We start from the raw sequence: 21,127 nt of genomic DNA, 5'->3' as shown, positions 1-21,127 counted from the left end.
ATTTATGGTGATTTTAATTATTTACATTTTTCTGTTGGAACAATTTAAACTGTCCATAATCTGATTTTAATCAATTTAATGATGCCTCTCAGACTTCATAAAAACAAATGCTTTTTCTAGTCTTGTAGTGTCTATTTAGAGTAGGGCCATTAAGGTATTTTATTATGGAGGGAGAAGAAAGAGGTGAAAGTCCCGACATGCAGATGGAAGATAACCTGCTTTTCTTGTATTGGAATGGACTAGTGACAGTCAGTTATTCTGCTGATGGACACTATTTAGAAGTTGGAGGGTGGTAAGTTCTTAAACATCCTGAATGTAATAGCAGACACATTTGGAGCTCCTGGTAGATGAGCATACAGCGTAGCTCTGCAGTTCATTCAAAATTTAATTCAAATAATGAAGGGCTGGTTTGAACATGAATGGAGAAAGTTCTTTCAGGAAGGAGATTTCTGTGCTAGGAGCTGCAAAGTTCTGTTTGCACAGCATCTGTCACAATGAGACGTCATGCTAGAGAAGCACACCAACAGGGGGAAAAAAAAGTCACAGCTAGTTATTTCTCACTCATCGTAGCAACAGATTTGTATTTTATTTTATTTTTTTTTTACCTAGGAAAAAAGGTTGTTGTTGGGAAAACTTTTAAGGGAGCATTAAAGGGAGCATATAGGAAAATGTGAATCCTGAAGTGGATATTGAACCTTGTGCAGGAGGTAGGATTTGCTGACGTGTGCAACTGCAGAGGAATGTACGCTTTGCACGTAACAGAATCATGAAAATCATTTGGTCCTACGAATGGTGCAAGTGTTTTAGGAATTTATAGGAAGGATAAAGCGCTGCATCGCTAAAATAATGTTTGTCCTATAATGGCTAACTCCATAAACTTTTTTTTTTATTTATTTAAGTATGTCTTAATGTTACAACAGCTGGTGGTATTATTGCTGCACAGAGAGTGTTATATAACATTCCTTTAAGGCATTAGAAAAGAGGGTCTACATTTCATTATATATATTTTTTCATCTACTACAGGAGAACATCCGTTGTATTTCGCAGGAACGGCAACACTTAACTCAGCAGTTAAAAGATGAAACTCACCAGAAGGAACAGTTAAAGCAGATAAAGAATGAAATGGAGAATGAACAATGGCAACTGAACAAGACTCTTGAAAAGTTACAGGAGGAGGTATGAGTTCACTCCAAAGAGGCTGCAGGAATCTGAATATCTAACAGACAGAAGCAAATGAGCTGCCAAATTGTAAAGAATTTTTTTTTTTTTAAATGTGTAAAAGAAAGTGAAATGCAAACTTTACTGTTAGTCTCTTTAACCTAGAGGCTATCAATAAAAGCTTTCAGGGCTGGAACAGCGGTTGGAACACTGCTATCTCAAAATACTGTTGTAAAACAGTTCTGTTTTGTTTAAACAAGATCCCAGATTTGAGTTCAGTTCTAATGAATGCTACAGCAATATTTCAGTGTGTTTTACAGCTGATTCTCAAAACGCTACTGCATTAGAATTACTTTGCCATCACTGTGTAAACCATACAACTTAATATTGATATACTGAAGTGTGACTGTGCAGCTCATAACGTCAGTCAGCTGGAGAACTGCTGACAGACAAAAAGAGAATTGCCACACGTACTATTAGAAAATAACGTTACTGTTTTGTGTTTTCACACTTCTGCATAGAAATACATTTGTTTGGGAACGTTTGATAAATTTCCCATCTGAAAATACTGAGCTGAATATTGAAGCTGGAGGAAAAAAACCTTTTGGTATATTAAGCGTGATAGAACCTTTTGTAGCACTATTTTAGGAAAAATTTATATGTACTGTTTTCCCAGATGTCTGAAATGGTGGAGGTCTCAAGAACATCAACTCTGGAGCTGCAGAACCAGCTTGATGAATACAAGGAGAAAAATCGCAGGGAACTTGCAGATGTGCAGAGACAATTAAAAGAGAAAAACCTTGAGGTAGAAAAATCACGCCTGACAACCATGAGAATGCAAGATGAGGTAATGACTCATAAGTTCAGTGACAAATTCTAACCTTTGACCTAGAATTCAGCTCAGATGGTTTTCAAGACAATGAATGTTTGCTATCACACTTATGTACTTCATCATGAGAGACTGATCTCAATCAGCATGCTTTTGAGTTTCATTCTTCGTGATGATGATCAGCATGTTACTTCTGCCAGGGAAATGGGGTTTCCTGTTTATGACAGATAAATGTGGTGTTTGACAAATGAATGTATCTTAAGTGATATGACAAGGATTACATTGATGATCTGCTGCTCTTTTAATGCCTGCCACTGAAGGAACTGAGAATGTGGAAATATTCTTGAATTAGGGAAAAAAACCCCAAAACAGCAGTTATTTAGGGGAAAGAAAGGAAAAAAAAACCAAAAAACACAAAACCGAATTCTGTCTCTAAAGGAGTTGTTATACATTCTCCTCTTCCTTCTTATGAGTCAAGTTGTAGATTTAAATGACAAAGGTGTCTGTGCAACCAAGAATCAACCACAATCTTGAAGTGTCTGCTTCTTAGCATGTAAATTTTGCCATAAAGGCAATCCAGTCTTTTAAAGATCTGCATATTCTTGTTCTGTAATTGGAAGAGTTATGAGAATACACTGGTCACAGATGTTTTCTGTATGTAGAATATTTTAATAGTTTGATTTTTCCAGTTCAGAACTTCTCTTATGTTGCCCTCTCCCCTTAACAAACTCGTTTTAAATTCAATTTAAAAGAACAGCAATAGAAGAAAGTATAGTTCCTATATATTATTCTGTCTTCCTTCTATGTTTATTCCATTCAGGAATGGAGAGCCTTTGTAAAGGGATGAAGACTCATAATGAAATGTGAAAGATAAAACTGGGATATTGAAAACGTGGCTCTTAAGTTGAATAAATGAGAATAGACAACTTAAATAAAAGATATGTATGTGTGTGTGGTATGTAAATATGTATACACACTGTGTTTATAGTTACGAAAGACACTTCTAGTGTTATCTATTACTACAAAACAAATACAAAGAAAAATTTCAGAACAAAAGAAACCTTCATTATTTGATAAAAAGATAATCCAAACACTATATAAAGGACAAAATATTACTGGTTTTGGAATTCTGCATCTCCATGAGGCGATATTTAAAATCCCAGGGCTTTAAAAATGCAGTGTGGCAACTAGCTGCAAAACAGGAAACAAAATCTGAAAATATAGGATAGGCAGGTTAATCAGCAGACTTTCCAGAGAGGCTAAATATTCAGGACAATTCAAAGTCTATTAGCTGCTCCACCTTTGTGTCTAACAAGAAGTACAAATAGCTAGTCCTTCCATTCAGCATGAAAGAGTTTGTTGTCTCTGAAAATCCTCTTGGGTAGGTGTCATAGTGCACAAAACATTCTTTTTGAGAGTCTCATCAAAAGCCAAGGATTGTAATGATCATGGCAACACGAGTATCATCTCCTTGTTCTACCAGAAAAATTATGAAACAGTCTTGCAAGGCAGTGTGGGAGTTCTTCATTGCTGTGTCTCTTGTTAAGTTCTCTGTGGATACATAAAAGTCGTCAATCCAATGTCTTTCTGAAACGTTAAATGCATATGAAATGCTATTAATACACAAATCTCTGCACTTAACTAGCTGTTCACCAAGTCGTGCAGATGTCCAATGTTTTGTTGTCAGGACTTAGCAATAGGTAGCAAAATCTGTAAACAGCCACTAATACATTATTTTAGCTTCATCACTAAAATAAGCACTTGACTAAACAGGAAGAATATGGAAGACTGTATGGTGAAGGAAGAAAACTTCTCATCATATATTATATACGTGTCACAAGTTAAGTTACAAGTATAAGGAGTGACCACAGTCTCACCTAAAACCCCTCTCACTACTTATTTTAAAGTACTGTGAAGGTTTTAGATAATTTTATTGAGTAACTTTTGTCCTCAGCAGATAATCCTACTATATCTAAAAGTTATACTAATACATATACATGTATATATATATGTTAGCAATTATGTCATTGGTAAAATGCTGTCATCGACGTGCCTCAGACATATAAACTACATAATTATTTAAAAGCTAAAGTATTGGTAGTCTGAAAAGGAAAGGAATAATATTGCAAAAGTTCCAAAGATAAAACGTTTAAAAAATTGTAAAAATTTTGGCTTGCTGTAACTGGCTAAAAAGAAATAAATGTAAAAAACCCCACTAAGTATAATTGTCGCTGTAAAACCTGTAGTGTGAAGCATCTCTTTAGACCTGATATTTAATCCAAGTTTATTTTCTTGGTGCCATCTTGTGGATAAAACAATCATTACTGTGAAAAGCATATAACACAATGCAATCCCTGTCACACTTCCAGATCTGTTATGTTTGTAGTCAGTCCCCTTTACTGACATCACTTATTTGTAGAAAGTACAGTATAAAGTGTATTACCATAATCTTATTGTTTCAGATGCGTCTTATGGAAGAAAACTTGAGGGACCACCAAAGAGCTCAGGATGAGGCAATAACAAAAACTCAGCTGCTAGAACAGACTGTGAAAGGCTTGGAGTATGAACTGGAAGCCAAAAACCACTTAAAAGACGATCGGGCAAGACAAATCAAACTAATGGAGGTAAAAGACATTTTTGAGGGTTGGTGTCTTATTAGAACTGATGAAAATAATTTTAGCATTTCACATGGATTCTGCCTGGGAAGAAATAAAATAACTTGATGTTGTTGAAAATCCATGTAGTACTACTGCAGTAATTATTCTGGTATATTCTAATTGGTGATCTGTTAGCATATCTATTGTAGCATGATGTGTTCTAAATGGCAATTGTTCTTCCACCATTTTAATTAAGTTTCTTTTTAATCAATTTCTCTAGAGTTTATCAGGCAAAATTGTTTTACTTTCATTCGTAGACCCATCACTCAGAACTTCAAAAGTATTTAGAAGTGTAAGGTCTATTTAGCATCTAATACCAGTTCATTTCAGGAGCCTAAATAATATTGTTATTCTAACTATGTTGTTACAGGCTTAGCTTCATAACTGTTCAGTTCAACCAAGCTGTCATTTGACTTTCATAAACAAACACTTTTATACCATTGTACTCATACGAAAAGAAATTTGTCTTCCAAACGTATAATGTAACTTAGACATTCTAAAAACAGTCTCTAGAAACATTACATAATTTCTCTTATTTTCTTGAAATTGGTGGGAGTGATTAAAAAAGGAAATGAAACTTCTATTTTACTTCTGTCAGACAAACAAATTCACTTTAAAGGTTTATCTACCTGCCATCTTTTTCTAGATTCTGTATGTGTTTTCAGAGGCATTTCACTTTTCAAGCCTAGTCTTTCAGACAGTTTGAGTCCTTGAAGTTTAAGGAAGAATGCCCTGGTAGTAATCTGAAGAGGATGGGAAAGTATGTTGAAATTACTTTTCTTTGTTCCACTTAGGACAAGTTATCTCACCTGGAACTGGAGCTTGATGAAGAAAAGACTAATTCGGATTTGTTGTCTGAGAGGATCAGTAGATGCAGAGAACAGGTACTTGAACAAGTTTTCCAACTGTTGTATAATGATGAGGAAAAAGTGCTATTAGGATCACAAACAGTACTGATTGATTAAATAATGATTAGCAGTAGGGTTTATATACTATACTTCAGCAGAGTATGTAAATCCAAAAAACCAAGGTTCACAAACATGATTAAATATGCTCCTCCATGTCATCACAGACCAATTTTTTCCTGTTTTCCTAACTGGAAAACTGACACAGATTGCATATAAAGACTGAAGACCAGCATCATCCTCTGATATTCTTGATGCAGCGAACTTCATCAAGTAATCAGTGATGCATGCATAGATGATGCTGTCTTAGGCTTAGTTGTAGGTGGTGAGGCTATCAGAGAAGGCCTGGTTGTAGAACATATCTTAGATTGAAAGATCGCAATTTTTTAACCTTAGTGAAAAGCAGGCCAACATAATGGACTCTTGATTTCAAAGAAGGAGGAGCTTAAGAAATTGTGGAATTAATTAGTGAAGTCAGCTGAACTGAAGATGCTGGCCAGTTTCAACAGAGAGGAAGCTTTATTTTCATTACAAGTGTAAAAACTGATGAAGGTGTATCAAAGATAAGGCAGCTGGAAGGCGTTTTCCACATAAAAACATCAGTCATTAGTTCCAGAAGTGTTATATGAGTAGATAGCCCAGAAAGAGGGGAAGAAGGATTTATTAACAAGGTTGTGTCTCATGGGGCAGAAAATGTAAAGATAAAGTGAGATTTGCCAAGCTAAGTGAGACCTATCATAGTCATTCAAACAAGTAACAAAAAGATTCTTGACTGTATAAGTAGAAGAAAGAAGTTGTGGAAACTGTAGGATGAGGTATCGATCAAGATAAAAAGTATACCTCCTCAAATCAATGAGTCTTTTGCCTCTGTCTTCAGTAAGGCCAGTGAATGTGCAGGTGAGGGGAAGTGGAGTGGGCTAATGGAAATGAGACCATTGAGCTGGAAATCACCAAGTCTAAGAGAATTAGGATTTCATTGCTCTGAAGAAAGAGGCCTTAATAATATTATTCAAGATTTCTGAAAGAACTGACATATAGGTCCTGTAACAAAGATTTATAATAAACCGGAAAAGCAGAGAATATGGCCTGATGACTGAAAAAGTAACCAGAGCATCCATGGTCGACTAGTCAGTATTATGCAAGTTTTTGATTAGTCCACAGAAAGGAATATGGTGATGTGGCTGTCTTGGAATATCACGGCCTAGACAATGTTCTTTGCCTTAGTTTTACATTCTGAAAGATGTGAAATTGATGCATAACTCATTACAGCATCTCTACTACTGTAGCTTTACATTAAGTACTATACCTCATTAGTAATTTCCTAGAAGTCTAGGAGACAATTTGCATTGAGGTACAACCCACAATAGTCTGTTCTGTTTACATTTCTCTTTCTTTCTCTAGAAAAAAAGAATTGCTGACATACTTTTGGATAGCTTTAATTTCAGAGGGAGAACAGAAAGCAAAATCTTAGTTTCTATGTCTTTTCAATGAAATTGTATTTTCCACTGAGACAGCTGGAGAGTGCTAAAGTGAGTTAGAGCTCAGCTTTCTTTCATGCATCCTTGAAACACCAAGGCACCATTACTACTTTGTTGGGACTCAGGTTACTGAGATGCTATTTGATTGCAATATAGTCTTTTTGCTATTATTCCATTGATATTGTACAGACTCTGAGTCAGTGGGTGAAATAGAATGTAAAGGACCCATAATAATGTGGGGTCATGCTATTGTTAAATTAGGAAGCCTTTAATACTAGGGTCTATGCCTGTCTTTTAGGTCTGGGACAAAAGAACCTTAGTCATAGCTGCGCTAGTGGGTACTATAGTAAGTTAATTTGCTAACTGAATGGAAACCTAAAGTACAGATAGCTAACCAAAATGTTACATAATGGGTAAAAGACGTGTTTATTTTGAGGTCTGGAGTTTCTCATTTCACACATGAGTTACAAAGGTTGCTTTGTTTTGATTTTAGGCCAGAATGACTAAGTAGTCAAATTACTAAAGAGTATTTCAGGGTCTGCTAAGCATTTATAATGACATGAGAAATTATAATGGATTTGTTTTGGTAATATCTGTATTTCTGTAAAATTTTTTTTTTATTATAAATGTGCTATTTCAATATACTGATAATGAACTATAATACTCAAATTTCTAGTAGAAACAAATTGAAACAACTGGTTCAATTTTGCATAAAGCTAAATGTTTGAATAAACATTGGCAAAGCTGATAGTTCGTATTTCATTTACCATGAAACGTTACCCTTTTTTAATTTAAACACCTTTTGAATCTGGGAATGGCTGTATGAGACACTGTTCTCATCTTCCCTACTTTGTTCTTGAGAAGTGCCACAACAAAGTGGAAACAATAAAAAAGTTTGGGGGAAAGGTGGATCATATCCTATTAGTTTTTAAATTATAAGGTATTAGCAACTCTGGAAATGGTCAACAAACACGCACACATAGGAAGCAAGAGCGCTCAGCTGCCCTTTGAGTCTAAAGTGAGGAGGGACAGGGCGCATTTTAGTACATGATGGTTTTCCTACAAACAAGCGAAATGAAATACCTCTTGCCATTTTGTTTTTGCAAACATCGTTGAAAAATACCTAAGATACCCTCATCAATTCTTGTATTCTGTGAAAATGCAAACATGAGTCTGTTGACTTCAGAGTTGTTTCCAGTAAGTGTGAAAAATGGACTAGTTAGTTTCCGTGACAATTTTAGAATAAATACAGAAGGATAAAATTGCATTGACTGCATCATTCACTTCCTTTTGGTAAAGCATTCCCAGTGGATAGCTGTATACCTGCTCTTTAGCTGGCACCAGGTGTAGGAAGCAAACAAATGAATATGTGGACATGAAGGTTGCTTTTCAGTTATGAAGGATCAAAGGGGTTTGTTTTACTTTAGCTTGTTTGTTTGTTAAACATTGGTTTTTTTGGTCGCATACTTGACAATTGTGTATGTAGGTCAATATATATAGGCGCGCGCACATACACAAACAAACACACACACACACACATATATATATTACTTTTCCCTACTGAGATATTAACAAGAAACATAGGCTGCGAACCTAGTGCGAGATGGTAAACAACGGTGATAACATCTAAAATATTATTAGAAATCAAATTGCTTTCACTAATAATGAACTCAACAGCTGCTTCTAATACTAAAGCTGGCACAAAATGCTGTTATGTCTAATAAAGCTTTGTAAAATCTGATACTATTGCTTTTCGCAATTCTTTGTTGTTAGCATTCTTCAAATCCAGCTGTGATAACTGTTGCCTTAAGCTGCAGAAACAGTTTATTCTTGTAACATAATTAGAATGTATTATATACAGGAAAGGTAGACTGTGAAGCACAAAGCTCTGCATGGTACATACCCAGAACCTTAACTGCTGAGAAATAAGTGAAAAGTTTGAGCACGTTTTGGCAGACAACTGCTTTTTTCCTCTGTGCATGTTAATTTTGTGTTTACTAATGAAAAGTGCAAGAAGATAAGTGAAAACAGTTTCCACCTCCCCCAGCAAGAATTGCTTCCTGCTGCCCTTCTCTTTTTACAAGCACTTGTATATATTTGCACGTAGTTTTCTGATCCTAATCAGATGTAGTACTTTTTCTCTCTCCCGCTGTTTTTCTATGAGGTTGCTTTTACCATGAGGTGTCCAACAACAGTAGCAGTCATCTTGGAAATACAGTAATTGTCCTGTAAATAATTCCTTAATTTGAGATCTTGGGAAGGTTGCACAAATTTGTCACAGCCTTTGAGCACAGTAAGAGCACAGTAGAGCTTGAGAGTGGTCCATTAAGAAAGTTCCTACATAAAACAAAAACCCTTTCATCAGTTAACAGTTGTGTTTTTAATTAGTCATTCATCTTACTACAAATTTTGCTTTATTTTTTCTGTGTCTGTCTTCATAGCTAAAGCAATTACAGCAGAGTAAGTTCTATGTAATCCATCACATTATAACTTTCTTTATGTATTTCATGAATAAATGCAGCTCTTGTATACATGAGTGATTCTAATTTTTATATACAAAGTAATATTTTAATATATAAGATAATATTTTACTATATAATGTACAAAACAATATTATTATTAGGCTTCTATGCAACAGTGAGAGCTTTTAGGAAATTACCCAGCTGTTGAGAACACAGCCATGTGCTAACATTTGTAGTCCAGTAACTGTTATGACCTTAGTTTTCCGGAATGCCTTCTACTGTTCTGATACCATACTGTGACATAACATATGCAACTGCATGCGTTGTTACCATTGTTTGTATTCATATATTCTTTTCAAAGCTACAGAAACAGTGTAAATGACTTCTTTTAAACATATGATTAACTAAAAATATATATTTTAATATTATAATGTGGTTAAAAAAAAAAAAAAGGCCTGAGGTGAAATTTCATGTGCGTACTTGTTTAACCTTCACATTCTTAGCATTGCTTTTGGATTTTTTTATGCAAGAATTCCCAGTGGCTTTTGAAAGACCTTTAGTGAGATAAATCTGTAACTCAGAGCTGCTTAACTGTAATGGTGTGTTTATGCAAGTTCATATGTAACTGTTGTAAAGCAGGGAGGAATTGCTGTGGCCACTGAAACCTGTTGTCAGTTTTTTTGCAAGGTACAGTAATTGGCATAGATGTTCATTGTGTTCCCCAGGTGATATTCATCATAGTAAACGTTGTGCAGGCAATGGCACAAATGCTGTGGTAACATTAGCTGTACCTGCAAAAGCGTTTGTAAAGTCTTGAGGGCAGTCTCAGCAAGAATGAGAGGCAAGAAAAGTATTTGGGCACTGCAAACTTTTCCCATTAGCTCCAAAGTTTCAGTAGCAGGTGTTAGGCAGTTTAAAGTTTCTCTTTGATCCTCAGAATTTTTTTTTTCCAGTCAAGTCCAATAGTAAGATAAAACAAACTAATCCTGTATTCTTGTCTTGATTCTGTATTGATCAGGTAGTTTTTTAACATCTTACATACGGAGAATATACTTTCCTTTTGGTTATTGAATATACAACTGAAATATTTACAGAAACTGTAGCAAAAGTTGTGTTTTAACAAACAAAAAACAGCCCCTCCCTAAATCCAGAAGTTGCTGCTCTCCTGGTATGACAGACATAAAATTGACTGGAGGAGGGGAGCAATGTTCATATCCAGTATGCATCAGAGTCTGTTGAAAAAGAGCTTTTACTGTTCTCACGGACATAGAAAACTGGAATTGTCTGTAGAGTGTCTCGCTGAGTTCTAGGCACTTCTCTGCAGTTACCAGTTTGTGTTTAATAAAGTGAAACTTTAAAGTAGACTAGTCAGCAGCTTAAGGGTAAGGAGCAATTTCAGAGCTTCAGACTTAAGTATGAAGAAAACAACTGTAGAAGGTGTTTGAAGACTGATGTGATGTGATGTTCCAGAATAGGTCTGTCATACAACATTTTAGAGTTGAGTTCCCTGCTACAGAATATATATGCTGAACATCAACAATAGCCAATGTGGCTGGCAAATGCATCTAATAAGGACTGGGAATAACATGGGCTTCCTGAAGCAGAAAATTGTATTCAAGAGTGTAATTGTAAACTTCATCTGAAAAAAGCATGCATATGTCTTGAGTTCTAAGAAAGCAAATTTTTTCTCATTGCGTAGGTATATGTACTTTATGTATGTGTGTGTGTGTGTATACATACACGCAGTATCATATAGATAAATGTAAATTAAATATTTTATTAAAATTTCTATCTTTTCTTTCTATAATAGATTGAACAAATGAGGACAGAGCTACTTCAGGAAAGAGCTATAAAGCAAGATTTGGAGTGTGACAAAATTTCATTGGAAAGACAGGTAATTATGGCTGGCATATCATCACACTAGCAAGATAACAGGCTGGGTATCTGCCTTCATAAGGAAATTCAAATAAGCGTTTAAGGAATACAGTATTTGGTAGCTGGCACTATCCCACCATAGTGTGCTGCTGGAAGTATGTGCTAGTGAGAATAGATTAAAACCCATGAGTATCTTAATACTGATACTCAAAAGGAAATATTATAATCTTGAATTAAGGCTTCTCTTAGTATTTTTTTCTTTTTGTACCCCTGTTTTAGCTTGAGGTTTGTCACAGTTCATATCTTTCATATACTAAACACTCATACTATGCATACATCTGTTTGTATAGTATTCTATAATATATATAATTATATAACATTATATAATATATTTTTGTTGTAGTGAGTGCAGGCATCTCTCTACCACAAAAATTCGGTCTATACATTTGAGGATCAAAGACATTTAAAAAAAGAAAAGTGACAGTTGATATGGTACACTTGTTTTAGAATGAAACTGAGATACCGATATAGAAATTTTTAAAAAGGACATATACAGAAAAGACTATAGAATATCAAAGACGCTGTTACCCAGTTTAGCTGTAAATCCTTTGACCACTTTTGGAGGAGCTGTTCTTCAAAGTCTTAACAGTACTTCAGGAACACTGTTGAAGGTAGATCATCATTTCAAGCAATTGTGATTTTAGTTGAGTATTTTCTTCTGTAGGAGCAAGCAAGTGAAAAAATGACATGTCTGAAAGAAAAGATACAGATTTGATAAAGAACTGCTACTCTCTGTTGTCTAGAAAGGAATATGACTTATGTTTCAATATCTGTGATGGAAAGTACATTAAAAATACTTTTTAGCTTTTTGCAACATTTTATTCTGCAGCTCAGTGGTCTTTGAAAACAAGATTACTATCATATCCCCTAGCTGAGATCCAGAGGAAAGCTATCTTAGCAAGTCATAGTATTATTAATAGTCTCAAGAACATAAAACAGATTCTAATGGGAATTTAGAGAACATGTTTATACCAGACACCTAATTTAGTGCCTTAAATTATGTGACATTAATCCCACCTTAATTGTTTGAGAAAAAAGAAGTCCACCTACTGGTATATCCCATGTACATCCTTATACTTCAGTTCTGAATTTTCTATCATAGCTTTTTTAGTGTTTGAGATCTGAGATCATGGTTTGAAGTTCTGTAACAAAGAGCTTTATTTTCTGTTCCTCATGTAATTATTTTTTTCCTGGCAACTTTATCATTAGGTCCCCATTGAAAACCTAAATTACCTAGCCTCATAAAAATTAAAGTGTAAATCTGAGCAAAAAGTCTGCTTTTACAAATCATGCAGCTTGCAAAATTTTTCAAACTATTTATGTAGTAGGAGTGGCATTGGATAGTTAAGAAAGGGAGGAAAAAATCCCACAGTAACAGCTTTGATAAAGCAGTATTGGATGCAAGTAATTTCTTTGTCTACTTGTTTTAGCCATGCATCAGTGAGTTAAAGGGGAAGAATACAGAATTTGACAAAAGAATTGTGTGGAGAATAAGACAGATCCAATGCTATTTGAAAAATTTTGGCATATTAAAAAATGCTGCTGGAACGGGCTTGCAACCATCTGAAGTTCAAGGGTCCACTTAAGCCTAAAACTTTAACTCAAGCTTAACACAATTCTTTTTAATAAAGCACAATAATAGAAGATTTGTTTGTAGTAAACAGTAAAATCTCACTGACTCGCTTTTTCCATATTTGCTAAATTAAAAATATACTGATGACCTTATGTTTGCCTGGAGAAATTTGTTTTGTGTTAAGGTGATATTTGTTAATATGAGTATGTATGTAGTAATCAAGTATGTTCCAACTATAGAACAAAGACTTGAAGAGCCGAATCCTTCACCTGGAGGGTTCTTACCGATCCAGTAAAGAGGGACTTGTTGCTCAAATGGAAGCGAGGATCACAGAGCTAGAAGAACGACTTGAAAATGAAGAGAGGTGAAACTAGTTATGTTAAGATCAAAACATGCATGTTTATGTTTGTTAATATGGCCTCTTGCTAATGTTAAGTCCCTAATACAATTAACTTGATTTTTTTTCCTCACAAGCACCAAATTAAAATGGTTACTGTTTCATACAAGTATTGCAAATTTTCTTTTTGACTGAAAGCACACTAGAAGTTGCCTTATAAATTTAAAACTGGGCACAGTGCTAACATGGTTCCATACCTCATTATTTTATTAATGTCTAATATCAGTAACTGGCTTAGAAATATTAACTGTAGTTTTAACACTTCCATTTTCATGTTCACTTCATGTTTAATCTTGGAGGAATGTTTTGGGGTTTTTTTAATGTTGCTCTGGAGACAGAAGAAATTCCCCTTAGTGAGTGGTTCATGCTTTTGAACAAATTTCTTAATATGTTGTATGGAATCAGTAAATGAAAGCAGGGGCTGTTAGTATTTATTTAATTCTTAGAAGATTGCTAAGGAATTATCTCAGCAGGTTTGGAAGTATTTCAGTTCCTTCTTTTACAAGCCTGTCTTTTGTTTGTTTTGTTTTTTCTAGGGATAGAGCGAATTTCCAACTAAGTAACCGCAGACTTGAGAGAAAAGTGAAGGAGTTAATGTTGCAAGTAGATGATGAACATCTCTCATTGACTGATCAAAAGGACCAGGTAGAGGGAAAGATTAATATGCAAATATCTGATATTAATCCTACTAGCATAAATCATCATGTATAAAAGACAGGAGAAGAATATAGGTAGATACTGATTACCCTCTTGTTTATGAACTCCCATTTAGTGAGATTCACAGTTCCCATTGTCATCATGTTCTTTTGTCTAGTACTAAATTGTTATTAATTTCTAAAATTATGAAAAGGAAGCAATTATAGAAGCAATGCTATAATTATTTTAAGAAATAAAGCCAATAACAGACAATACATGATCCTATAAATATATACACCAACATATGATCCTATAAATACATACACCAACAAATAATACATTCTGTTTTGCCACCATAAAATTTTGTTTAAAGAAAGAAGCTATTTATTGTTAAATATAGGCTATAAGTATTAAGCATATGTTGATATTCTAATAGCAATGTGCTCTACCATTCCTGTGGTCTTTGTTGACTCCTTGCTTAAAACATGGTTTGTTTCATTTGTGAGTCAAATAGTTAATATTCTGCCTAGAGAATGAACAGTATCTTTCAAATTGCAGATGTCTGTTAAGGGAACAATCTTTTAAAATCCTCTGGGTTTTTAAAACTTATTTTATAGTATCTGTGTGGTAAAGTTGCCCAGCTTAGACACGCTAATAGCTCCTCTTCCCTTACTGATAACTAGCTCTTGCTATCACATCATACTGTGTTACTCTCCCAAAGCTATGTTTGCTTGTTGCTGTTTCTTCTTAAAAAATTGCATCCCATCACTTTTCTCAAAGTCTAATGCTGACTTTCGAATATTTCTGAACCATAGGATTACAGTGTCACTACACTGGCAAAGTTGTGTCTTTATTCTCCCTCTCATAGATGCTGGAAGAATAAAATTCCTTTATTAAAATAGTCTTCTAATCAGCTGACATGTAAATATTTCAGTTGAGTTTGCGTTTAAAAGCAATGAAACGTCAAGTTGAAGAAGCTGAAGAAGAAATAGACAGACTGGAAAGTGCTAAAAAGAAACTCCAGAGAGAACTGGAAGAACAACTAGACGTGAATGAACAATTGCAAACACAGCTTAACGCTGCAAAGAAGGAATTAAGGTAGGATGATTTGTCAGACCTTACAATTACATATCACACCACCACTCACAAGATCGATCTCTTGCCCCTTTAGTCCATAAACTGAGGGCTTCCTCTAACAAACTTCAAGTTTGTCATAAGCAGACAGAGTTTAAGAGACAGACCTGTGCAACTCTTCTGCATTTCCTTTCTCTACAGATGTTCTCCAGCTCTTTCCAGGGTGCTCTAGGTGGCCAAACCTTCTTTCCAATATCTGCCTGCTGAATAAAGTCATGGAGGCAGGGAATAAAAAACGGAAGAAGTTGGTGGGGCTCGACACTCTTATCATTTCTAGTAATAAAAATTTCCTGCTAATGACCGAGAGGTACAGCTATCCTGTGTTAGTTTTCCTCAGCCATCTTTGAACATCTCAGTGTGCAAATACAGTTTCCCCTCTCTCTGACTTTAGTTAGAGTTGCTTGAAAATATGATTGATTGGTCTTCATTCTCTCGCATGTTTCTTTCATGTAAGGTGTAGTCTATGATAAACAACCCCTATTGGAGCACAAGTTTCTTTGACATCCTTTAAAAATGTAAATCCTATCTATCAGTGTTTTAAGCTTTGCCTAAGTGTTCTGCATGTGCAGTTTTAATAGCAAAGACGTGTATTTTTGTTTTAGTAGACTGAAGAAGCCACCAAGTAAAGTGTTGGCTGATTCTGATGACGATGACGATGATGATTTCAGCACGGATGGTGATAGTCTCTGTGAAGTATCTTCAGGAAATAACTTTTCAAAAGATGATGACACAAAAATCTAAATAAGTATTGAATCTGTGATTCCTTGAAAGTACTGGAAGAGTAACATAAATTATTAAGAAACTGGATATTCTAGAAGCCAAATGATATAAAGTCATGTAAGAGCTGGGAATATAATGTTTCCATCCATAATGTGCCATTTTCTTATTTACATCTCCACTGTTTATTATAGAAAACAGGATTGCATTATAAAACAGCTATGAAACACGGGGAGAGAGAGAGAGATAACTGCTACTGAAAACATTGGGATAATGTTTCACATTGGAAATGTGATTTTGCTAAAATTCTGTTTAAGTAAAAAGCCATTTGAAAGTAATACAGAATTAGTTTGTAGTTATTAAAAGCTTTTCCCTAAAATTAAGGAAACCACAGAAGATTATTTAATAATTGTAAGTAGGGGGAAATGATGTATAAAATGTAAATGTTTTAAACCTGATCTTTTTATTGACTAACTTTAGTACTATTTTGTAAAGTTTCAAATATTATATAAATCAGTTTCATATGTAAAGTACTTAAATTTATACTGAATGCTATATTTGGGTTTTAACTAAGAAGAAAACGAATGAAAATCAATACGTTTTGTGCATTACAGAGCAGACTCACAGTTCCTGAGCGAGAAAGCACATTCCCATTTTAAAACCAGCGCAAGTTTTATTGTATGTATTCTGTACATTAGAGATCAAATGTTAATCCTGCCTGTTGACTTTAAAAGGACCATCATGTCTGCATGATGAGAGAGCCTTGCTTACAGCTTTCTTGTAAACTTCATTTGGGAAGCTTTCTGTTCTTAGTAGGGAAGGGAGAGAATGAGGTCAGGTATTACTTGGCATCTTTCATTTCCTGAAATGGACTCCATACTGCCAGAGGCAGAACGTTATAGGCCTGCTGATTTGAGGACATCAGGACAGGCTTATCTTAAAGTCTCCAAGAGAGCCCCACTTGTTCCAGTAAAATTCCTTGTGGTCTTTGAATTAAGTACATGCTTAAATCTGTTTGTTAATTGATCCCAAAATTTTATGCACCTGGCAAGAAATTGCACCAAGGAAACACAAAGCATGTAATCTGATTTTTCTTTCTAAGCTGTTCTTGAACATCTCTTTGTGGTATATTGCAGTGTATGGTCATATATGCAGATATATATTAGTATTTTGGTTTACAGAAGTATCTGCATTTTGGGTGATCCATCTGTTCAACAAAATTTGTGGGAAATTTAAAAGAAAAAAAAGCATTGCAGATTTTATTTTAAAACCATTTTCCAACTTATTGCTAAAAATATTTTTTTGCCATTTATATTACACCAGACCATTTTTGCTCCTTTGCAAATCTAGAATTCTAAGGAAAGGGCACTGCTACATAATTTTGTTAATAAACCATAGCTAAGTCCTGTCTGATTATTAGTATTTGTCCCCAGTTACAGGTTAGTGAGCACTTCTTCATTGAATGGACCAAATAATAGTGTAATGTAATTATAAAAAATACTTTAAACTGAAGTTGCTGGGAGCTTCCATTAATCCCACAAAGGCATCTACTGAAGAGGACAAATTTAACAGCTCTGAAAGTGGGGCCAATAGACTTGGTTAAGGCAAAACTCCTGACAATGGCAGTATCCATTTTCATATGATTATATGAAATGAAACTCCTGCCTGCAGGATCAGAAATATATTAATGCATAGCAGATTACTGACTCTTTTGACATGTAATTCCCTTCAACTTGATTTTGATGGTTTGAGATACATGAGAAATAATATTAACAGCATAGTTGTAATACTCTGTCTCTGAATCTTGTGTATCTTTTCAAGCAGCATACATCATATAATTTTTTTTGCAGTACTAGCTTTACTATTTTGACAACACAGAAACAGCCTTTCCTCCAAGAAGATCTGCACTATACTGTACTGACAATCATCATATAACCTGCTATGATTTATTTTTTGTTGTTTCATTTACATGTTTATGTTGGCTTAACTTTAAAGAACTGATTCCAATCTCCAGTACTCTGTCCTAATGTTCATAGATGGCTATTATTTCAAAACACTGGAAGAAAATCACTTAATATTGCATCTACCTCCAGTTACACTAAACTGTAAAAGAAAAATTCACTTAAAATAAACAGTCAGTCAGCTCTTTCAGTTCTACTTTGTATGTGCACATAGCTTGATATGGCAATTGAATTCCATATGGAAGACACGTGTTTAAAATATAACAAGAAAATAATTATCTGGGAAATACTGATGCTGTAAACAAGTTTTTGCATTTTCTTCTTTTTGGATAGCTACTTTCTTTGTAACTTGCAAAGCAGGTGGCAGGTGTAATAGCTAGAAGATTCCTTTCTCATTTGAACTTACAATAAGTTAGAAGGACGGAGACGCATTGTTGTGGACATTTCCTCTTTAGAATTCTCAAATGATATGGCTAAAATCGAAGAAAATCTAAAGATGTTGAAAAGGGTATTTCAAGTCATTCACAAAACAGTTGGTAGCTCTGTTTCTTAATACATGCTAGCTATGGTGAGGGTGGGGTCTAGGTCTTGATTGCCACAAAAGAACACTGATAATAGTTTAAGGACATCTGATTTGTTCACTCCGTCTCATGGCAGTTTTTGATCAAAATTCATCTTAAGTCAAGGTTTAGTTTAGAAAAATTTTCCTGATATTTCCATGTAATCTGTTTATAAATGAATTTCAGAAGAAGCTCTTGACCTGTAAAGGGAAGCAAGAGGGAGAATATGTGAAGAAACATGGTTGTGAGACATTCAGTCCCTAGAAGTTTGTACAAACATCAGAGTTTCTGGTGTATTAGAGACATGCCTTGAATTCTGAGCTGTAGAGACATTTCAGTTTTCTTTGATGATACCATAATATCTCATAAACAAACAGACCCAAGCTAAATCACTTTTGATATAAGCCTAACCTGATGATTTATATAGTGGAGGCTTCTCTTTCAGTGTAAGTAATCTTATGATGAACAATGAACTTTTTGTCTTCTCTGGGATTAATGGCCTTTCATATCCCACTGAGATTTTGACCATTTTTATGTGGTAAGAGATTTTCTGTAAAAAAAAAAATAAATTCTTCCCATTAAAATTCTATTCTGCCTAAATATACATGTCTTCAAACAGCTGTGTAAGATTAATATGGCCATCTTCAATTCCTGACAACTTGTGCCTTAAGACAACTTACATGGTGATTTATAATTCCTGGTTTTGAGAATCAAATCCAAGTTCTATTTTGAGTGTTTTCACTGATCTGTTACACTCTGGCAGATCCTCTTGGTTTTCTGAGCCTACTTTTGTAGATTGGAGAACACAAGTTAACTTCTACAAGAGTGTTTTGATGTTTTAAGTCACTAACATTTGTCAAGTGCTCCAAGATCTTTCAATGGCAATTGCTATACAATGCAAAATATGTAAATGTAAAACAAGCAAGCAAGCAAAATCCTCCTGTTCTCCATAGACTCCTCACTCACTGTCCAAGTAATAAAATTAAGGATATTAATCACATATAACGGATTTTAATGCCCTTGAGTTTGGAAGGCATCTCTTTTCATAAAAGCATTAAGGTCTTTCAGGCATCATATCTCTTTTTAGTACATGGAGAAAAAAAAAGGAAAAGTTGTTGTCGTCTTGCCGTCCCTTGTACCTGCTTCCTTGCGCTGCACTTCATTTAAGGAAAACCCTATGCTGTGCAAATACTTTCTTAATTCAGCATTGTTAGTTGCTTTTTATTGTTCAATCACGAGGCAGGTTTCCCCCTCACAATGTAGTCTCTTGGTGATGAGACTATAACTTGTTGATTAATCTGCATATCCCTCTGATTTATACTCATTCTCAACTTAATTCTTTCCTTTTTCCTGATTAAATAATCTGTTCTGATTTATAGCTGATTTTCTAAACTATTCCAGAAGCCATGTGCATTCCTCATTTTTTACAGACCAGCTGTGTGCTTTGCTGATGAGCCACACAATGCAATAGCTTCAGCTTTTAGGCCTTTTCTGGATCACACAGCATATTTCAGTAATTAGATGTTGATGCTTTTAGCTTACTGGAGCTTCCTATCCTATGAGTAGAGCTACACATTTCAGCTGCTTAATTTCTACCAACTGCAGTTACCAAGTAACATTGCAAAATGTTCAGACTTTGCTGAAAGAGCAACATTCTTTAGAGATTGCCAGGGTTTAAAACACATTTAATTTGTTCTTTTTTGCATAAGGTGCTGATTAGATCACATGCTTAACCTCTGACCCTACTATGTTATAGTGGGGAAAATTTCATTGTTATTTCAAAATTTATTCGTGAGCACTGGACTATTGAGAAAAAGGTATAGAAATGAATAAAAAGGTTTTTTTGTATTATAGGTTTTTCTTTTAACACATAAGAAAGGAAAGACTTGAAGAAGGGGAGTAAAGTTCAACAGACGAGGTCAAGTGCAGTAGTGAACTGGGCTCACCTGCCTCAGTAGAAGTGTGACAGCCCTTTAATGATTAGTACCAGTGAACCTCATGTGAGGTCAGCAGAGACTGTATGGTTTATGGAAGAGGTCAGCAGAGACTGTATGGTTTATGGAAGAGGGAACAGTTGATCTTTTCTCCACTTCTAATAACAATTTGCTGTTTTATTCAGATCCTGAAGCTTCATGCCATTAGCAGAAGAACAGGCAATCAAAAAATTTCACTTAAATTCTGAGCATAGGTGGATGATGAAAGTTTAAGCTCTCCAAGTTGCCAATAGGAAAACTGTAGGAACACTTCTATGTGAGTGCAGAGAAGGGAATCATTACAGGTAACTTGAGTTTTTTCTATGCTTTCTGTGTACTTCTGCTTCTTCAGCAGAATGGGCTTTCTGAACAACGCTTTATATATTATGTTATAAAGCTATTTTCACTGGTTTCCAGCAGTCCTTTTACTTTGGTTGCATGCAGTCTGGCTAGGATGAAACCTACCAACGGCATAATGTGACGTAAGGGAGAAAATATAGACAGTAAGAAAGATCAACACAGGATCCAGTTCTGATTAATTTGATTTTGACCTTCCTTTCACTCCTCTTAAGGAGCCTGGCACTGAATGTTGCTTAAGCCATCTTAAACCTACAGATACCTAACTTGGGCTGGGATGGATATAAGATTTTATTTCCAGGGAAAGACTGTAAAGGTTCAAGATCAGGATGGTAGGGAGCCCATTGAAGTAGTGCTAGGAAATGTCTATTTCCTGTATGCATTTGCAGAAAGAT

General features: G+C 34.9%; 1 protein-coding gene across 6 annotated transcripts in view; it reads left to right on the top strand.

Annotated features, from left to right (window-relative positions):
* Positions 1–18,038, top strand: part of CGNL1 (cingulin like 1) — a 63,678-nt gene extending 45,640 nt beyond the window's left edge. For 4 of the 6 annotated variants that reach the window (XM_087745096.1, XM_087745097.1, XM_087745099.1 and 1 more), the window contains 9 exons: positions 1,024–1,176; positions 1,835–2,005; positions 4,450–4,611; positions 5,439–5,528; positions 11,300–11,383; positions 13,237–13,361; positions 13,931–14,039; positions 14,965–15,128; positions 15,767–18,038. In XM_087745096.1, the coding sequence (XP_087601222.1) occupies positions 1,024–1,176; positions 1,835–2,005; positions 4,450–4,611; positions 5,439–5,528; positions 11,300–11,383; positions 13,237–13,361; positions 13,931–14,039; positions 14,965–15,128; positions 15,767–15,905 (1,197 nt within the window). In that variant the 3' untranslated portion in view covers positions 15,906–18,038. Of the gene's footprint in view, positions 1–1,023; positions 1,177–1,834; positions 2,006–4,449; positions 4,612–5,438; positions 5,529–11,299; positions 11,384–13,236; positions 13,362–13,930; positions 14,040–14,898; positions 15,129–15,766 lie in introns of those variants that run through there. The other 2 variants (XM_087745100.1, XM_087745101.1) reach the window with 2 other exon arrangements.
* Positions 18,039–21,127: the final 3,089 nt, after the last annotated feature.

Source organism: Nipponia nippon, unplaced genomic scaffold, assembly GCF_047370975.1.
Source record: "Nipponia nippon isolate SJK-2023a ecotype South Korea unplaced genomic scaffold, ASM4737097v1 scaffold_9, whole genome shotgun sequence".
Lineage (NCBI taxonomy): Eukaryota > Metazoa > Chordata > Aves > Pelecaniformes > Threskiornithidae > Nipponia > Nipponia nippon.
This window is presented reverse-complemented; position numbering and strand designations above follow the sequence as displayed.